The sequence below is a fragment of the Dasypus novemcinctus genome, chromosome 21, assembly GCF_030445035.2.
Source record: "Dasypus novemcinctus isolate mDasNov1 chromosome 21, mDasNov1.1.hap2, whole genome shotgun sequence".
NCBI classification, from domain to species: Eukaryota; Metazoa; Chordata; class Mammalia; order Cingulata; family Dasypodidae; genus Dasypus; species Dasypus novemcinctus.
The window spans coordinates 37,694,238-37,715,553 of NC_080693.1; the positions used below are offsets into that span (position 1 = coordinate 37,694,238).

The following is a 21,316-nucleotide window of genomic DNA, read 5'->3' on the forward strand; positions in this document are numbered from 1 at the left end:
CAGCTGGCTGTTTTGCTTGTCTTCTGTAGGAGGCACCAGGAACCTCTGCTCCCTGCTTTCTTGTGTCTCATATTTTTCTTTTTCTTTTCACATCAGATGGGTAATGTGCGAACATTTTGTGACAAGGCTGGAGGGAAGCACATCTCACACAAGAGCATAAACACCCATTCATCATGCTTCTGAACCACAAAACAATCTTTTTCTTTTTAAACCTGTCTTTTGTTCCATTAGCTTGCTGGGCCTGCCCTTCGCACCAGCTCTCTCTCTGTCTTTAGGAGGCACTGGGAACTGAACCAGGGACCTCCCATGTGGTAGCTGGGAGCTCAATCGCTCACTTGAGCCACATCCAATTACCTAATTTTTATTTTTAATTAAAAATTTTTATCTTGGCCTTCAGAAAGCTCAAGAGACTACAGAGTGGAATGCCAATGAATAATGATAAAATAAAATGGTTCTAGAATAAAATTATATTCTACATACTGTAAGAGGCCCATAGGAATTGAAATTACCTGTAGAATAGTTTGGGAAAACTTTACAGAAGAGGTGGCAATTCAACAGTTCTTTGTTTTATATTCTAGTAATAATGTGTTACCTGGACACGTCATTTCTTCTTTGAATTGAGTGCTCCTTTGCCCTTTGTTCTTAGTTGGTCTTCAGGTATTTGGTGACATGAACTGAGGGCTTTACATGCTGCTAAGGGTTTTGATTTCAGACAGTAAGTATGTGGAAATTTACTGCAAAAATCCAACTGCAATTTATGTTTCAGGTAAGTCATGGCTATGAAATTGGAGGAAAGAAGCTTCATTAAGAATCCCTAGAGGGAAACAGATTTGGCTCAACTGATAGAGCATCTGCCTACCATACAGGAGGTCCAGGGTTCAAACCCAGGGCCTCCTGACCTGTGTGGTGAGTTGGCCCATGCTCAGTGCTGATACATGCAAGGGGTGCTGTGCCACGCAGGAGTGTCCCCCACGTAGGGGAGCCCCACATGAAAGGAGAGGTGCCCTGCATGAAAAAAGTGCAGCCTGTCCAGAAGTGGTGCTGCATACGTGGAGAACTGATGCAACAAGATGACACAACAAAAAAATTCCTGGTGTCACTGATAAGAATGCAAGCAGACACAGAAGAACACACAGCAAAATGACACAGAGGGCAGACAATGGGGGGTGGGGAGGGTAGAGGAAAAAAAAAAATCTCTAGAAGGGAAGCAATGTGGCTCAAGTGATAGGGCCTCCACCTACCATATGGGAGGACCAGGATTCGATCACTGGGGCCTCCTGGTGAAAAAGAAGAGAAAGTGTGCCTGCGAAGTGAGCCAGTGCCCGTGTGGCAAGCTGAGTGCTGTGTAGTGAGCTGGTGCCCACGCAAGTGAGTCATGTAGCAAGATGATGAAACAATAAAAGACAAAGGGGAGAGTCAAGGTGAAGGGCAGCAGAAACCAGGAACTGAGGTGATGCAATTGACAGGGAATCCCTCTCCACGTCAGAGATCTCTAGAATCCCTAGGATGGAGTCCCGGTGACTGCTAGAGGAGAAAAAATGAGAAGAAAAGACCAAAAAAGAGAAACAGATACAGAAGATCACACAGCAAATGGATAGACAGCAAAAACAGTGGGGGGGGGGGGTGGTAAATAAAACATATTTAAAACAAAGCCCTAGAATCGTATTACAATAGTACAGGTGAAGTATCTTTTAAAAAAAGTATTTTTCTCCCCTCCCCGCCCCCCCAGCCCTAGTGTCTATTTGCTACATGTTTTTCTTTGTCCGCTTCTGTTGTCAGCAGCACGGGAATCTGTGTTTCTTTTTGTTGGGTCATCATGCTGTGTCAGCTCTCTGTGTGTGCAGTGCCATTCCCAGGCAGGCTGAACTTTCTTTTGTGCTCTCCTTAAGGGGTGCACTCCTTGAGCGTGGGGCTCCCCTACGTGGGGGCACCCCTGCATGGCATGGCACTCCTTGCGCACATTAGTGCTGTCTGTGGACCCCGCTCCACGTGGGTCAAGGAGGCCCGGGGTTTGAACCACGGACCTCCCATGTGGTAGACAGACACCCTAACCACTGGGCCAAGTCCACTTCCCTGGGTAAAGTATCTTAAATACTAGAACCTGCCTATTATGAAGTGCTCAAGAAATAACTAAATTGTTGCAGTATAAAAGAACTAATGTAAGAGTGATAAAGCTAAGAGAAGAGCATTTCAGACAGGAAGCAGTACTATAAATCTGAGTAAGGTGACGAAGTGATAGAAAACAGGTTTAATGAGTTTAAAGGTAAAGAGTTGAAGTTTATCAAGAGTATGTGAAAGATGGGGTATAGCAAGGAGACAGGTGAAGGGAGAGTTTTAGAAAGGGTGGATGGAAAGCTTGAGCATGATTATAGGCAAATGGAGTGAGGAAGAGAAAGGGGAAGACTAAAACAAGGTATCGGAGAAAGGAATGGGGTCAAGAAAATGGATGGACTCAGCTTGATAAAGATCCAAATTTGCTAAATATTGACAAGAAATGGGCGGAACAGGTGTAGCTCAGTGGTTGAGCACCTACTTCCCACGTACAAGATTCCAAGTTCAATCCCCGGTACCTCCTTAAAAATAAGACAAGAAATAGGCATTCTGGTGAGAGAATTGGTACAACTTCTAGAAAGGGCAATTGTACTTTTTGTTAAATTCACCAATACAACATCTGCCCTAGCAATTCAACTTTCAGGAATTTATTCTGTAAACTGGAATGTGTAAAATGAGATTATTACCAACTGTTGAAAACAGCAGAATATTAAAGTCTGGTAGGGGAGTGCTGATTAAATAAATTATGGTACATCAACAGTGGAATACTATGTGACCATAAGAAAAAGATAAGGAAGCTTTTTCTGTACTGATGTGGAACAAAAGATTCAATGGGGGTGGGGGGTGGGTAGGGAGTCTCTTCAACAAATGGTGTTGGGACAACTGTATAGCCAAATGAAAAGAATGAAGTTGGATTCCTACCTCACAGCATATAATTCAAAGTTGATCAATAACCTAAATATAAGAACTAAAACCATAAAAAACTTAGAAGAAAACAGCTAAATCTTCACGACCTCTAATTTAGCAGTGGATTCTTAGAAATGACACCCAAAACACAAGCAACTAAAGAAAAACTAAATTGTACTTCACTAAAATTTAAAACTTAAGCATCAAGGGACATGGTCAAAGTGGAAAGGCAACCTAAAGAATGGGAGAAAGTATTTGTAAATAATATACTTGATAAGGGTCTAGTATCCAGAATATGTAAATAAGTTTCAAAACTCAATAACCCAATAAAAAAGCAAAGGACTAGAATACACATTTCTACAAAATAGACACATGTCCAACAAGCACATAAAAACATTATTAGTCATTTGGCAAATGCAACTCAAAACCACAAAACATCACTTCACCTAGAATGGCTACAATTTTTTAAAAAGGATTTATTTATTCCCCCCTCCACTACCCCATCCCCCCCATTGTTTGCGCTCACTGCCTGCTCTCTGTGTCTGCTTCTCCTCTTTTTAGGAGACATTGGGAACTGAATCCGGGACCTCCTATGTGGGAGAGAGGCGCCCAATGGCTTGAGCCACCTCTGCTCCCAGAATGGCTACAAATTTTAAAACAAAAAGTGTGTGGGTAAGAATGTGGAGAAATTAAAATTGTTCACTCCTAATAGGAATGTAAAATGGTTCCACCACTGTGGAAAACAGTTTGGCAGTTTTTCAAAAAGTTAAACATTGAATTACCATATGATCCAGTAATTCCACTCATAGGTATATACTGGAAAGAATTGAAAACACATAAATATTTGTACATGCCTATATATAGCATCACTATTTACAATAAACATTTTTTTAAAATGCTACAACATGGATGAACCGTGAAAGCATGCCAAGTGAAAGCCAGACTCTAAAGGTCATATATTGCATAATTCCACTTATATAAAATATACAGAATAGATAAATCCATAGAGACAAAAGCAGCTTAGTAGTTGTCAGGGCCAAGGGGTGGGGAAATGAGGGTTAATTGCTTAATCAATGGGATTTCATTTTGGGGTTGATGAAAATGTTTTTGAAGAGATAAAGATGGTGGTTGCACAAAACTTTGTATTAGGGAAACGGACTTGGCCCAGTGGTTAGGGCGTCCGTCTACCACATGGGAGGTCCGCGGTTCAAACCCCGGGCCTCCTTGACCCGTGTGGAGCTGGCCCATGCGCAGTGCTGACGCGAGCAAGGAGTGCCCTGCCACGCAGGGGTGCCCCTGCGTAGGGGAGCCCCACGCGCAAGGAGTGCGCCCCGTAAGGAGAGCTGCCCAGCGTGAAAGAAAGTGCAGCCTGCCCAGGAATGGCGCCGCCCACACTTCCCGTGCGGCTGATGACAACAGAAGCGGACAAAGAAACAAGACGCAGCAAATAGACACCGAGAACAGACAACCGGGGGAGGAGGGGGGAGTTAAATAAATAAATAAATCTTTAAAAACAAAACAAAACAAAAAACCTTTGTATTAAATGTCACTGAACAGTTCATTTTTAAATGGTCAATTTTGTTATGTGAATTTCACCTTAAAATATAATAACTGACAATCTCACTTCTTGATCTTCATAGTTAATAGAAGATCTTAAATCCTTATTCTATACATTCCTTTAAAGGGAGACTGTTCATAAGAGTTATACTACTTTTTTGTCCCCATTTACTCCTTTTTTCTTTTTTTTTTAAGGAGGTACTACTGGGGATTGAATCTAGCTGGGATCTGCTACATGAGAAGCATGTACTCAACCACTGAGCTACACCTGCCCTACTCCTTTTTTTTTTTCATATTTAAATCTATTATATATCTTCAGAATTTCTGCTTCTGAGCAGATGGAATAGACATAATTTTTCCTATTCCTCCTGCTAAGTACAACTGAAATCGCTAGACATAAAGAGACCTAAGAAGATTCTGAAAGATAAGAAGATGGCTGACTGGCAACCAAGGAATGACAGGAAAGTTCCTTATGTTTTCTTTTTTGCGTTGTAGACCCCAAACCTGGGGCTGAAAGAGCTGGCAACCTAGGAATGCCAACAGGCACAGCAAAAAAAAAAAAGCCCTAACAAAATGCTGTTCTCTAGCCACAGGACAGGAAAGGGGCAGCCTAGCAAGACAGAAAACTTCAGCCAACAACCACTCTATTCCAACACTACCTTAGTGGTTGAATGGTAGCCCCCCAAAAAATGTTTATATCTCAGATCTTGTGAATGTAATTTTTGGAAAAGGGGCCTTTCCAGATGTAAGTAGGTTGAGGATCTTGAGATTAAATCATCCTGGATTATCTGGGTGAACCCCAAATCCAATGGTAAGTGTCCTTATGAGAAACAGGAGAAAGGCCATGTGAAGATGGAGGAAAATTGGAGTTATGCAGTCACAAGCCAAGGAACGTCTTGAACCACCAGAAGCTGGAAGATGTAAGGACGAATTCTCCCCCAAAGCCTTTGGAAGGAGCATGGATTTGACGACACGTGGACTTTGGACTTCTGGCCTCCAGAACAGTGCCAGAACAGTGAGACAATAAACTTTATTGCTTTAAGCTACCAAGTTTGTGGTAGAAGTCCTAGGAAATTAAGCTATAACAAAAACCTATTCTCACTCCTATCCATGCCAGGAAAGGCCAACTGGGGAGTCTAGCCTTCCACACTCAAGAGGCTGGGAGGCACCCCAAAACCTGTGCCAGAGTGGTATCAGAATATCAAGTAGGGAGTGGGACTTTTATCCCTACCAGATGTAACGAAGCCTCCCCATCCTCACAGTGCTAGCAAAGTCTACAGGGGGACCCTGGACTTTTGCCTCCACCCGCCAGTAAAGAAGTTATCTCTCCCCATCCCTGTGGGATGCTTCAGCAGAGGTCTAGTAGAGAGTCAGGACTTTCACCATTGCCTAGCAGTAACAAGTTCTCACCACCACCACCACCACTACCACAGTTATCAGCAGAGACCATATGGTGAGCCAGAACTCCCATCCCCACCCAATATTAATGTGGATTCCCCCTTAGCTGTCAATGGGAGCTGAATGGGGAGCCTATACTTCTACCTCCAGCTTGCGGTAATAAGGCTGCACCCTTACCCCATCTTCCCCTGCTAGTGTGGTTTCAGAAAAAGCCAAATAAAACAATAGATTCAGAGTCTTATAATATGAAAATACCCAGGTTTGAATAGAAAATCACTTATCATATCAAGAACCAGGAAGATCTCAAAGTGAATGAAAAAAGAATCAATAGATGCCAACACCAAGATGTTAGAGATGTTAGAATTATCTGAAAATATTTTTAAGCAGCCATGATAAAAATGTTTCTGTAAATAATTACAAATACAATTAAAACCAATGAAAAGAGGGAAGTGGGTTTGGCTCAACTGATAGAGCATCCGTCTACCATATAAGAGGTCCAGGGTTCAAACCCAGGGCCTCCTGACCCGTGTGGTGAGCTGGTCCATGCACAGTGCTAATGGACACAAGGAGTGCCATGCCATGCGCATGGAGTGCGCCCCACAATGAAAGGCACCCTGTGTGAAAAAAGCACAGCCCACCCCGGAGTGGTGCCGCACACATGGAGAGCTGATGCAGCAAGATGATGCAACAAAAAAGAGACGCAGTTTACCAGTGCTGCTGAGAATGCAAGCGGACTCAGAAGAACACATGGCGAATGGACACAGAGTAGAATGGGGGTTGGGGGGGATGGGAGGAGAGAGAAATAAAAATTAATCTTTAAAAAAAACAAAAAACAAATGAAAAGAAATAGGAGAAATAAAGATGGGAAATACACTTGATAAAATATAGCTAAAACCTTCCCAAGTTTTGCAAAAGAATAAATCTACAGATTTAAAACACTGGAAACCCCAAACAGGATAAACTCAAGAAATTCATGCCAAAACACTTCATAATTAAACTTCTGAAAACTAAAGACAGCTGGAGAGAAATGACACTTTAAATTCAGGAAGAAAAAAAAGTGACAGCAGATTTTTCATCAAAGAACCATGGGAGGCGGTGCACTTGGCCAGTGGTTAGGGCATCCGTCTACCACATGGGAGGGCCGCAGTTCAAACCCCGGGCCTCCCTGACCTGTGTGGAGCTGGCCCATGCACAGTGCTGATGTGCACAAAGAGTGCCGTGCCACGCTGGGGTGTCCCCCGCATAGGGGAGCCCCACGGGCAAGGAGTGCGCCCCGTAAGGAGAGCCGCCCAGTGTGAAAGAAAGTGCAGCCTGCCCAGGAATGGCGCCACACACACAGAGAGCTGATACAGCAAGATGATGCAACAAAAAGAAACACATATTCCCATGCTGCTGACAACAACAGAAGCGGACAAAGACGACGCAGCAGACAGACACAGAGAACAGACAACCGGGGTGGGGGGGGAAGGGGAAATAAATAAAAATTAATTAATTAATTAATTAAAAAAAAAACAAAACATGGGAGCTAGAAGGAAGTGGCAAATATTTTTCAAGTACTGAAAGAAGAGAATTTCCAATCCAGAATCCTATACCCAGTGAAAATATCCTTCAGGAATGATAAAAGAAGGAACCTTGTTAACATCACAAAAAAAGAACACAGGGAACAAAAATATGGGTAAATACAATAAGCTCCTTTCTCTTGAGTTTTCTAAATTATGTTTCATGGTCAAAGAAAAATTACAGCATTGTCTTATGTGGTTCTACATGTATGTAGAAGGAAGAGATGTGGCTCAAGGGGTTGAGCATCTGCTTCCACATGAGAGGTCCCAGGCTCAATTCCCTGTGCCTCCTGAAAACAAAAATAAACAGCAAATAAAACAAAACAAAAACAAACAAAAAACAAGACAGGGGAGGCCACGTGGCTCAGGAGTTGAGTGCCAATCTCCCACATACGAGGTCCCAGGTTCAATCCCCAGCCCTGGGACCTAAAAAAAAAAAAGTATATAGAAGAAATACCTAAGAAAATTAAGAGGTGGGGATACTATGATTTACATGAACTGGTAAAATTATAACACCAGTAGACTGTGAAAAGTTATGTATATATAATGTAATGCCCAGAGCAACTGCTAAAAGCTATGCAAAGATATACACAAAACACTGCAGAGGGGAGTGGATATGGCTCAAGCAGTTGTGTGCTTGCCTCCCACATGGGGGAGGGGGTCCTGGATTTGGTACCCAGTGTTTCCTAAAGAAGACAAAACAACAAGCAGACAATAAGCAGACACTGAGCAAAAACAAAGAGCAGACAACAAGAAAAAACAATCAGCAATACCACAAGCAAAACAATGAGCAAAAGAAAAAACAAAACGAGCAGGAGGCAGATGTGGTTCAAGTGGTTGGGCACCCGCTTCCCACATGGAAGGTCCTGGGTTCAGTTCCTGATACCTCCTAAAGAGAAAACAGGTGGACAATGAGCTCAAACAATGAGCAATCAGATGACAGAATAACGAGGGGGAAGGGAATAAAATTTTTAATAAAACACTGTAGATAGGAAAACGGACTTGGCCCAGTGGTTAGGGTGTCCGTGTACCACATGGGAGGTCCGCGGTTCAAACCCCGGGCCTCCTTGACCTGCGTGGAGCTGGCCCATGCGCAGTGCTGATGCGCACAAGGAGTGCCGTGCCACGCAGGGGTGTCCCCCGCGTAGGGGAGCCCCACATGCAAGGAGTGTGCCCGTAAGGAGAGCCGCCCAGCGTGAAAGAAAGTGCAGCCTGCCCAGGAATGGCGCCGCCCACACTTCCCGTGCCGCTGACGACAACAGAAGCGGACAAAGAAACAAGATGCAGCAAACAGACACAGAGAACAGACAACCAGGGGAGGGGGGGAAATTAAATAAATAAATAAATCTTAAAAAAAAAAACAACACTGTAGATAAAATGGAATTCGAAAAAAATGTTCAAGTAACCAAGAAGAAGGCAGAAAAAAAGAAAAAGCCAATGGAAAACAAAAACGGCAGATTTAAGCTGTAATATATCAATAACTACATTAAATGTAAAGGATCTAAATATGCCAGTTAAGATTGAAAAGGGTGGGTTTAAAATATAAATGACTCAATTTTATGCTATCTATAAGAAACTCTTCACAATATAGACAGGCTGAAAGTAAAAGTATGAAAAAATATATATATATCATGCAAACATCAATCAAAGAAACGCAGTAGAAGCTATAATAATATCAAATAAAGTAGAGAGTGGATGTAGCACAAGTGGTTGAGTGCCTGCTTCCCATGTACAAGGTCCCAGGTTTAATCCACAGAACGTCCTAAAAAGAGAAGAAAAAAAAGAGAGAGAGAGAAAAGAATATCAGATAAAGTAGACTCTGGAGCAAAGAAATTACCAGAGATAGAGACACTGTGTAATGAAAAAAGAGTCAATTCACCAAGAAGATAGAGCAATCCTAAATGTTTATGGACCAAAATTAGAGCTGCAAAAGACGGGATGCAAAACTGAAAGAACTAAATGGATAAATAGACAAATCCACAATTATAGTTGGAGAGGCACCATCCCTCCCTCTCAATAACTGATAAAACAAGAAAAACTAGAGAGGAAATCAACAAGGATACAGAAGAAATCAGTAACGCTATCAAGCAACAGGATCTAATCAGTATTGTCAGAACAGTAAAATACACATTCTTTACCATGTCCATGGAACATATAGCAAGAGAACCTTAACAAATTTTTAAAAATTGAAACCATACAGTTTTTTTCAACCACAATGGAATGAAACTGGCAATCAACTGAAAGATAACAGAATACATAACACAAAAATTGACTCACACAATATGCCAAACTGATTTTTGACAAAAGTGAAAAACCAATTCAATGGAGGAAATATACATCCTTTCCAACAAATGATATTGGAACAACTGGACATCTACATTACCTTATATGTTCTTAATTAAGCAAGTCTTGAACTAAGCCTTACACCATATACAAAAAAAAAGACTCAAAATTTATCATGAACTTAAATATAAAAGGCAGAAGCATAAAACTTTTAGAAAAACAATAGGAGAAAACCTTCAGGAATTTATGGGTAGCCATAGTTCTTAGACTTGAACCAAAAGTATAATCCATATAAGAAAAAAAATGAGACTTCATTAAAATTTAAAAACTTTCGCTCTGCAAAAGGCCCTGTTAAAAGGATGAAAAGACAAGCTACAAACTCTATCCAAGAAAGTACTAGTATCTAGAATAAAGAACTCTCAAAAATTCAACAGTAAATAAACAATCCAATTAGATAATGGATAAAAGATATTTCTTGGAAGAGGATTTACAGACAGCAAATAAATACATAAATAGATGTTCAACATTATTAGCCATTAGGAAAATGAAAATTAAATAATGAGATATCACTGTACATCTATCAAAATGGCTAAAATAAAAAGTAATGACAACGCTAAACACTGACAAGAACTAAGAAAAACGGAACCACTTATACCTTCCTGGTGGAAAGGTTAAAATAGTACAGCCACTCTGGAAAATACTGCTGGCAGTTTAGAACGAAAAACCAAACATGAAACTATTGTAAAACCAACCAATTGCACTTCTTGGCATTTATCCCAGAGAAATGAAGAATTATGTTCAGGCAAAAGCCTGTATATGAATGTATGTAGCAGTTTTATTCATAATAGCTGGAAACAACCTAGATGTTCTTCAATGGGTGAACTGTTAAGACATACTGTGGTACATTAAAATCATGGAAGACTACTCAGCAGTAAAAAGGAACAAACTATGCAATAACCTGTATAAATCTGTAGAAAAATTATGCTGAGAGAAAAAAGATACGGTCTGCTTCCATTTATATAACATTCTTGAAGTATCACATTTGTAGAAATTGAGAACAGATTAGTGGTTGCCAGGGGTTAAGGAGGTTTGGGGTGGTAGTGGCAGGGAAATGGGAGGTGGCTATATAAGGGAAACATGAGGAATCCCTGTGGTGAAGGAAATGTTCTGTCTCTTGACTATTGATGTCAAATCCTGTGTGATATTGCACTATAATTTTGCAAGAACTGAGGAAAGTGGGTAAAGGCATGGGATTATTTCTTAGCGCTTGTGAATCTACAATGATCTCAAAATTAAAAGTTTAAAGAAAATCTATTATATAACATTTGAAATACAAAAGATGATAAATGTATTATAATATATGTTATCCTATTCTCTCTTGAACTCACTTCAAACAGGCATTCATTCCTCACTACACCACTCGAACAGTTCAAGATATGTTGTGAACTCCATGTTGTCAAATCGAATGGTCAATCTCAAGCTCATCTTATTCAACCTATCAGCAGCATTTAACTTAGTTGATCATTGCCCTTTAACTGCAAACACATTTGTTCACTTTGTTTCTGGGACATTATCCTTTCTTGGTTCGCTTCCCAATTTAGACTGTTCATTTTCAAGGATCCTTAGTGGTTTAGAATACTCTCTTCTCTGTTACCATCTTCAAATATCTCCTCTCTATGTACTCTCTCTCTGGTTGTTCCCTTCCTGCACATGGCTTTAAATATCACCTATGGGATGATGAATTCTCAAATTCATATCAATAGTTTTGATTTCTTCTCTGACCTCCTTTAGCAGTTTGGGTCTAATCACCAGAAGAGAACCACACAGTAGGTCAAATCGGAAGTTTATATATAAAGAATTGGGAATTGGATGTGGCTCAAACAGTTGGGTACCCACCTATGGGAGGTCCTAGGTTCAGTTTCCAGTGCCTCCTAAAGAAGACGATCAAGACAGCAAGCTGAAAAAAAAAAAAAAAAAAAAAAGACAGCAAGCTGACGCAACGAGATGATGCAATGAAGAGACAAAACAAGGAAACACAATGAGAGACATGACAAGTGGGAACAAAGGTGGCTCAAATCATTGGGTGCCTCCCTCCCACATGGCAGGTCCCAGGTTCGGTTCCCGGTGCCTCAAAAAAAAAAAAAAAAAGACAAGTACACAATGACCAGACAGAGAAAGCAGGCAGCAAGTACAAAAAACAAAGGGCAGGAAGAAATAAATCTTTAAAATATATATATAAAGAATTAATAATTATATTGTAAGAGTAACTCAAAGATATAAGGCAACTCTAAATGGTACTCTAGTGCTGAGGGACAGTACCCAAGGAAGGACAAACTTGAAAGGCATTCAGACCCCTTAGAGGTGGCTCAGTCTATGAGATTGCAGAAGAGGTCACTGGTTTGGTCAGGATGGAGCTGGGTCAGCAATAGGCAACTCTCTGGAGTACAGGTAAGGAAACAGACAGTCAACTGATGGTGTGGTGTGCAGTGTGAATCCAAGTACCGATGGGAGCAGGAGTCCTACTGAGTGTGTAGACTGAGCAGAGGATTCCAGGAGGAACAGTAGGTCAGTGTCTGAGCCTCTGAAACACAGGTGGTTTCATGTCAGCCATAAATACTTGCAGAGGGAGCCCAGATAATGGTGTAGGGAAAAGACCTTCAGAATGCATGGGTACTCTGTTTTCTGCGCTATAAAAGCTACAGAAAGGTTATTGCTAGGCTGAGGCTGCAAAGTTGCTGAGGGACCACATTCTGGGTCTGCCTGTGGCTGGGGCAGTACTCCTTAAGATATCCTCACACATACACTAAAGATCCCTTGTCCATTTTGGAACTTGCAGGAGTCCTTTTTCTCCTGCTTTGTCCCTTTTGCCTCATCTACTAAGAAGGCTTAACATCATGATCAATTTAAAGGAGATATGCTTAAAGCAATTTCAATGTTTATCACAAAGCATATATTGAAGGGCTGTGAAGCAATAATTCATAACTGACACAAATTCAGATATTTATATATCTAAAATTATTTACTTGACATCTCCGCTGGATTTCTAATTGGCAACTAAAACCTTACATGAAAGCTACACTGACTTCCTTGTTAATCTTCAAATATGACATGTAAACTCCTGCCTCAGAAAATTCACACATATTCTTTTCCTTGCCTGAAATGCTATTTCCCACTGGTGGATGCTGAGGGTCGGCTTGCACAACTACCACTCCACCCTCCTTTTAGTATACTCTCCTTTAGTGCAAACACTAGAAACTAAATACTATACATCCCAGAATCCCTTGCAGCTAGAGTTCCTCCCCGCAAGCAAATGAAGTACTTTATTAAAAACCTTTTTAAAAGAATTTTATTCCCCCTGCCCCGTGATGGCTCCCTCATCTGTCTGCTCAGTGTCACTGCTTGTTGTGTCAGATTGTCTTCTTTAAGAGGCACTGAGAACCAAACCCAGGACCTTCCATGTGGGAAGTGGGCAGCAACTTTGAGCCACATCTGCTCCCCCGAAGTTTTAATTAAAAGTTTTTACTCAAGATTTGGAAAGTTGAAGTGGCAGATGCTATCTTCTTGTCCCTTTCGCTATTTTCTAATGGCAAGTTTGAAGATGTGAAGCTTTTCTGCAGCCCCATTGTTGGGTGTTTAGAGGGTATTGCAGTGATTGCAACTACATGATCCCTGGATTCACAGTTACATCAGTGTTTCCTTGGTGTTTGTTTTTTTTTAGTTTTTTCGTTTTTTCATCAGTGTTTTTTTTCCTTATTTCTCCCCCTTCCTCTCCTCCCCCGTTGTCTGGTCTCTGTGCCCATTTGCTGTGTGTTCTTCTGTGTCTGTTGTATTCTCATTAGGTGGCTCTAGGACCCCATCCTGGGACCTTCTGGAATGGGAGAGGTGATCACTCTCTTGCTCCACCTCAGCTCCTAGTTTGATGCATCTCATATTGTCTCTTCTTTGTGTCTCTTTTTTTGTTGCATCATCTTGCTGTGTCAACTCTCCGTGTGGGCAGCACCACTCTTGGGTGGTCTGCTCTCCTGCACAGGGGCTGCACTCCTTATATGGGGGCCACTCCTTGCGCAGGGGGCATCCCTGTGCAAGGTGATACTGCTTGCACACGGCAGCATTCCACATGGGCCAGTTCACCACATGGGCCAGGAGGCCCTGCATATTGAACCCTGGGCCTCCTATATGATAGACGGACGCTCTATCCATTGAGCCATATCTGCTTCCCATCAGTGTTTTTTTAACCTAAACACATGGGCCTCATGTATAGTAACAACTCTGGCAGCTCAGTTTCATAACGTACTGAGAGTCATTCCCAGATTCCCAGATTCCATCCTGTTTCTCTAGCTTTTCCAGTGATTTTTTAAAAAATAGGCTTTATTTTTAGAGCAATTATAGATTTACAGAAAAAATTACAGAGAAAGTAGAATTCCCTTATATATATCCCCAACAGTTTTCCTTATTAACATTTTTTAAAGATTTATTATTTATTTCTCTCCTTCCCCCCTCAGTTGTCTGCTCTGTGTCCATTCACTGTGTGTTCTTCTGTGTCCACTTATATTCTTGTCAGTGGCACCAGGAATCTGTGTCTCTTTTTGTTGCGTCATCTTGATGCGTCAGTTCTCTGTGTGTGTGGCATCACTCCAGGGCAGGCTGCACTTTTTTCACGCTGAGTGGCTCTCCTTACAGGGTGTACTCCTTGCGCGTGGGGCTCCCCTATGCGGGGGACACCCCTGCGTGGCTTGGCATTCCCTGTGTGCATCAGCACTGCGTGTGGGCCAGCTCACCACATGGGTCAGGAGGCCCTGGGTTTGAATTGCGGACCTCCCATGTGGTAGGTGGATGGTCTATCCGTTGAGTAAAATCCGCTTCCCTAACATTTTGATTAATGTGGTACATTTGTTATAAATGATGAATCAGGGAAACGGACTTTGGCCCAGTGGTTAGGGCGTCCATCTACCATATGGGAGGTCCGCGGTTCAAACCCCGGGCCTCCTTGACCCGTGTGGAGCTGGCCATGCACAGTGCTGATGCGCGCAAGGAGTGCCGTGCCACGCAAAGGGTGTCCCCCGCGTGAGGGAGCCCCACGCGCAAGGAGTGCGCCTGTGAGGAAAGCCGCCCAGCGTGAAAAGAAAGAGCAGCCTGCCCAGGAATGGCGCCGCCCACACTTCCCGTGCCGCTGACGACAACAGAAGCGGACAAAGAAACAAGACGCAGCAAATAGATACCAAGAACAGACAACCAGGGGAGGGGGAGGAATTAAATAAATAAATAAATCTTTAAAAAAATAAATAAATAAATGATGAATCAGTATTATTACATTACTAACTTAAAGTCAATGGTTTACACTAGGATTGATTCCTTGGGTTGTAATGTTCTATAGGCCTGGTTGTTTTTTTTTAATCTATTGTGATAAATATACACAGCATAAAATTTCCCATTTCAACCACTTGCAAATATGTAATTCAGTGGTGTTAATTAACATTCAAAGTGTTGAGCTACTATCACCACCATCCGTTACTTAAACTTTTCCATCACCCTTAAGTCTCTGTCTATTCAAAATAACTATTAACTTTTTGTTTCATGCACTTTACCCTGACCAATAAACTCAGATTACCTGTATGACATACTCCTTCACCTGTCTCTGCTCAAATGTCCGAAAGAATTTCAGAAAAATCGGAACGACTTCCTTATCTAAAATAGCAGAGGGAAGCGGACTTGGCCCAATGGATAGGGCGTCCGTCTACCACATGGGAGGTCCACGGTTCACACCCCGGGCCTCCTGGCCCATGTGGGTGAGCTGGCCCATGTGCAGTGCTGCAGCACACAAGGAGTGCCGTGCCACTCAGAGGTGTCCTGCGCATAGGGGAGCCCCACGCTCAAGAAGTGCGCCCTGCAAGTAGAGTCACCCCATGCGAAAAAAGCACAGTCCACCCAGGAGTGGCACCGCACACGCGGAACACGGAGAGCTGACACAGCAAGATGACGCAACAGTTTTCCCAGTGCCGTATGACAAGAATGTAAGCAGATACAGAAGAACACACAGCGAATGGACACAGAGAGCAGAAACGGGGGGAAGGGGAAAGAAATAAAAACAAATTAAAAAAAAAAAAAGATCACTAAGGATGCTCATTGCTACTGAGTTAGCCAGTGTTTCTAGTTTTTCAATACACAGACCTAGGAAATGTATGTATGAATGTTTTTTCATATATATCCTTTCTTCCATACAAAGAATCCTATTTCTCTAATTCTAGGACACAGAGAATGACAAAATAAGAATATCTCTTAACTCTTCATTTGTTTTACCCCATTTTACACTTATAACAGTCACAGAATAACAGCATAATACTATCATCAATATGATTACTGAAAACACTATAAAAGATGCTTTTTGCATTGACTCCCTTTTTTTTTTTTTTTTTAATTTATTTTAATTCCCCCCCCTCCCTGGTTGTCTGTTCTTGGTGTCTATTTGCTGCGTCTTGTTTCTTTGTCCGCTTCTGTTGTCGTCAGCGGCACGGGAAGTGTGGGCGGCGCCATTCCTGGGCAGGCTGCTCTTTCTTTTCACGCTGGGCGGCTTTCCTCACGGGCGCACTCCTTGCACCTGGGGCTCCCCCACGCGGGGGACACCCTTGCGTGGCACGGCACTCCTTGCGCGCATCAGCGCTGCACATGGCCAGCTCCACACGGGTCAAGGAGGCCCGGGGTTTGAACCGCGGACCTCCCATGTGGTAGACGGGCGCCCTAACCACTGGGCCAAAGTCCGTTTCCCGACTCCCATTTTTTAAGAGTTGTACTTTATTTACTTTATCAGAACACACAGCCATTACATACTATATTATCTCTCATAGCCATCATTTAGTCTTAACTCTATGGGTAACTATGTATTTAAAGCTCACCATCAGTCCTTATGTTGATGACTCTCTAAATGATGTCATCATTTTGATGTCTGAAACTCACTTTCTAGTAAATTCTTCAGTAAGGGAACATAGTAACAATGTTCCCTGAATTCATTTCAAAATATAAACAATTTATTGTATGTACATATCTTTCCAGCATGCCTTCATTGTCTGTAAGGATGTTATTCTGCTACCTAATCTTTTTTTCTTATAATAACTATATAGGATTTTTCCTTGATAATTTTTGTCAATTTTTTTTTTTAAAGAGGCACCAGAGATAGAACCTGGGACCCTGTACATGGGAAGCAGGTGCTCAAACACTGAGCTACACCCACTCCCCTTCATCAATATTTTTATGTCACTTAAATTTTTCCAAACTTGAATGTGACAGAGTTCAAGAAAGCTTTTCTAACTTTACAGAGCTTCCTCTTCTGTTATTTTTGTGTCAGGTTCAGAAATATAGTGACTAGCTTTCTGGGATTTCCTATCTGGGATTTTCCCTTCCCTCACTTTGGTTTAGAATTTCTCTTTCCTTTTCTCTTTGGATCTATCCTGCTCAATTTTAATTCTACTCCCAGAAGTTCTTCCTGAGTGTGGGCCTAAAAGATAGCCCAGCAGGTTGATTTTAAGAGTTCATAAGGGACAGACCACACCAGTTCCTTCAGACCCTCTTACCATGGGCTGGTCCCCTTGCACTCACGTCATACTGGAGGGGAGCAGTTTTAGCTGCTATTCCCACACTGCCACAGTATTGTGTACCTCTTAGCTATTCTGGGATGCTTCTGTTCTCAGATCTGTCAGACTCTGCCCCTTCTTCCTCTCCTGCACAGGTAACTGACACCATGCAGGTCTTACAGCTGTTGGTAGTTTCTCTCCATTGGCTTATATTTTGGGATTCATGGGAATACCCTGTGACCTAGTCTTGTTGTAAATGTTGTTCACAGGATTTTGCTTTTGCTATCTATCTAGTTGCTCTATTTCTATCTGGGAATTATGAGATATTAAAAACTAAACTGTTACCACCACTATCCACTATTTTCCCTGAATCCATATAGTACTTCTTTTTTTTTTTTTTTGAGGTACCAGGGGCTGGGGATTGAACCTGGAACCTTGTACGTGGGAAGATGGCACTCAACAACTGAGCTACACTGGCTTCCCTGAGTTGGTTTTAAAATCATTTTGCTTCTTTGTTTTTTTTTTTGGTTTTATCAGGAGGCACTGAAAACTGAACTTGGGACCTCCAATGTGGGAGGTGGGCACTCAACTGCTTGAGCCACATCCATTCTCCCATACAGTACATTTTAATTAAATAAATGAATGTATCCTAAAATGCATGTAAAAACAAACCAGCCTTTAGCATAATCAATTATAATATTTTAAACTTTTGCAGTTTATCCAGAATGATTACGAGGCAGAGAGAAAACATGAAGCACTGTAGAATCCTGTTCCTTATAGTAGCAAGCCCAATATGGCACAGAGACAATTTATCAAACTTTCCAGACTCTTCTTTAAACTGTACTTTGTCCATATGTTCATTAAAGTAGACAACTCAAAACTAAAGATAAAGTTCTATTCTAGTGAAAATTACTTCTCTAGTTATGGATGTCACCAACCAATCAGGCTACAAATCCAGTTTAACTCTTTCTTATACTCTCACATCAATCATCAAGTCCTTTTGGGTCTAATTCAACTATTTATTGGATATACATCCCTACTTCCACTGACTGGCTCATTTTACAGTTTCATTTCTCTTAATGATGGCAGTCTACTGACAGGTCTTTCTCATTCCAACTCATCTTTTGAAAATAAACCTTTTTTACCTATAGTATCAATTAAATTCTAATTCTTTTACTTAGTATACAGGCCTTACAATCTAATCCCAGTACTCCAATCTCACACCCACTACTACCACCATGATCTTGGGGAATGCTCAAGCATACCCTGTTCATCCATTTGTGATGACTTTGCAAAATCTCCCCCTTCTGCTTTGGATGCCAGTTTTTCTGACCTTATTAAGTTTATACTAATCTTTTAAGACACAACTCAAAAGAGTAACTCCCTGAGGTCTTCAAGCAGATTCAGTCTTTCTTCATGCTACTCTAGCAATTTCTATCACTTATTTTTCCCTAAGTTATTATCTACATTTGGAGCTTTCCCCTTAGCATCTACTTCTCCCAAAAACATAGTAGTTCACAGTTGGAACTCTGTAGTGAAACATTTGGGGCTAGAGTCATGGCTAGACTAGTTACCAGCCCTAACCTTAAACAAATAGGTTCACATCTCTTGAAATAGTAATATCAACATCGTAAATATGGTATATGGATTCAACATGAAAAACAATGTATTTCAAAAATTCAGCACTGTGTCTGGCATATAGTAGGGGTGCAATAAATGTCAACTCTTATTATATTCACCCAAACTCTCTCTTTTCTCCAAGTACAAGGTCTAGTAAAGAGTAGGCATTTAATATTTGCACACAAATAGTTTTGGAATACTTGGTTCCTTTATCTATTTGAACAGAATGAGCTGCCTTAAAAAAAAACTTCAGTTCACAGTCCAAGAAAAAAGAAAATCAATATTTATTTTCAGAGTTAAAAATACTAAGGGGAAAAAAAAATATTACAGGGGAGTGGGTATAGCTCAGTGGTTGAGCGCCTGCTTCCCATTTCCAAGGTCTGGGGTTAAATCCCCAGTACCTCCTAAAAAAAAAAATTATAATTCACTCCTGCCTACAATTAAATAGGTGTAAGTCACTTTTGTGAAAAGGCAAATTGATTCCACAGGCATAAATTTAAGATACCATTCTCCTATAGAGGATTAGAAACAAAAATATTCAATAAATATGTACTGAATGAAGAGAATGTCATAAAGAAGATCTGGAGAAAATTACCCATCTACTTTAATTTCACCCAACATTTACTGTGCGCATGTTATGTGTCAGGTAACAAGCTTGGTATCAAACATGTAGAATATTAGAAAGAAAAAGATATCCTTTCATAAGTTACACAAGAAGCCCTTTTCTCTTCCCCTTCTATTGAACAGTATATGGTTAATAAGGAAAGTGGATTAAAATGGATTCATTAATTTCATAGAAAAAGTTTACATGTATGTAAACTTTTAGGGTTTTTTAAATTTTGCTTCAGATAGCTGGACAAGGCATCTACATTCTAGCACATCTTTTTAACAATCACTAACCAAAGTGAAAGGCTACCTTAATATAAAAGGTAACGGAAAAGGTCATGATTGTCTAACAGGGAATTTGAATTCCCAAATAAATTATCTTACAAAAATAGCAAACTTGCTTTCCTAAACACTTTTCTACTCATAAAAAAAAAAAAAAAAAAAAAATTTCACATTAAAAAAAAATTTGTAGGCTAAAACACAAGACCATCATTTTTACAAACCAAGTTCGTCAAATAAATATTTTACAGAAATTTAAGTTTTCAAAAAAATAGATCAAATATTTATGCTATATTTGTTGGGTCCACTAAAAGACCATTTCTCAAACTGACATTAAACTGCAGAGCATATGCTACAAAGGACACATGCATATCACTGAGTCTGGATATGCACATGGGCATATTATATACCTGTGAAATGGCTAACACTGCTGTGTTTGCTAATTCCATAAGTAGTTTTACCCTGTAAAAATCCTTTAGTCTATCATGAACTGAAGTAGAAAAATAAAAGAAAATACTTTGATTAATGTAGACATTTGCTCAGGATTTTAAAAATGCAAACACTATAATGCTTTTGGAACTTAGAGATTATTGAACAGAAGATTAAAGTCAACACTGCTTAGAAAAATACCTGACATGAACAGAATATTCAAGAGATTCATGTGGAGAGCATATAAGTGAATGTATATTACATAACTCTGCCTTTTATATGGTCTATTCCTGTTCTTTTATTCTAGTTTTACATGTCCATGGATCCTTAAAAGATGGAGATTTAATAAAATAATACTATATTAACTTTTTCTATTTTAATAACCAATTTTAAAACAATTTGATTTTTGTTATGATGTTATTTCAATTGGCACAATGCTGAAAATAAAATTGGTTGCATTATGGCTTTGTCCACAAAATTCAAGTATCTTATTGCTAAAACATTCGAAACTGAATTCAGTAAACATTTTTCATTTCCCACTGCCTGAGAGATGAATTCAACTATATTTTATCAATTATAACTAAACTGAGAACAGGTATATTAAAATCTTGCAAACCAAAGCCAATCATCCAAAAATCTAAAACACTAATACTTTCCATCCAGGATAGAAAAATGAGCATCCAAAGTAAAGGGAACTACATGACTGATCAAGTAACCAATCAAAAACCACTTCTCTGTTATTTGAGCTAATAGTTACACGAAGCTTGAAGTTTCCGCCTTCATTGGTGGTTCCTAGAGTCACAGCTTCAATGTCAAATGTGACAGTGGACCCAGAAGTAACTGCAGGCAACTGATTAGTCATTTCTTTTCCATTAACAAAAACCGCACCTAAAAAAGTAAAGAGTCATTTACATATGAGCAGTAACTGTAAGAGAACTGAAACAACTTTTAGATTATTGGTAACACCACTAATTTCCCAATTCAGATAAAGAAAACATTTTGGAGTGCCACCCAATTATAGTTTGTGCATTTAAATATGTCAGAATTAACCTTGCTCATCCT

At 40.5% G+C, this 21,316-nt stretch overlaps 1 protein-coding gene and 1 non-coding gene across 2 annotated transcripts in view; both read right to left on the reverse strand.

The window, feature by feature from the left end:
• Positions 1 to 90: 90 nt before the first annotated feature.
• On the reverse strand, positions 91 to 196 carry LOC111763299 (small nucleolar RNA U13). The gene has a single exon (XR_002796188.1). It is a non-coding gene; the product is annotated as a small nucleolar RNA U13 (small nucleolar RNA).
• Positions 197 to 17,178: 16,982 nt separating this feature from the next.
• The window catches only part of CRLF3 (cytokine receptor like factor 3), a 56,241-nt gene continuing 52,103 nt past the window's right edge, over positions 17,179 to 21,316 (reverse strand). The window contains exon 8 of the mRNA XM_004454877.4: positions 17,179 to 21,142. Coding sequence (XP_004454934.2) covers positions 20,892 to 21,142 — 251 coding nt within the window. The 3' untranslated portion in view covers positions 17,179 to 20,891. The remainder of the gene's footprint in view (positions 21,143 to 21,316) is intronic.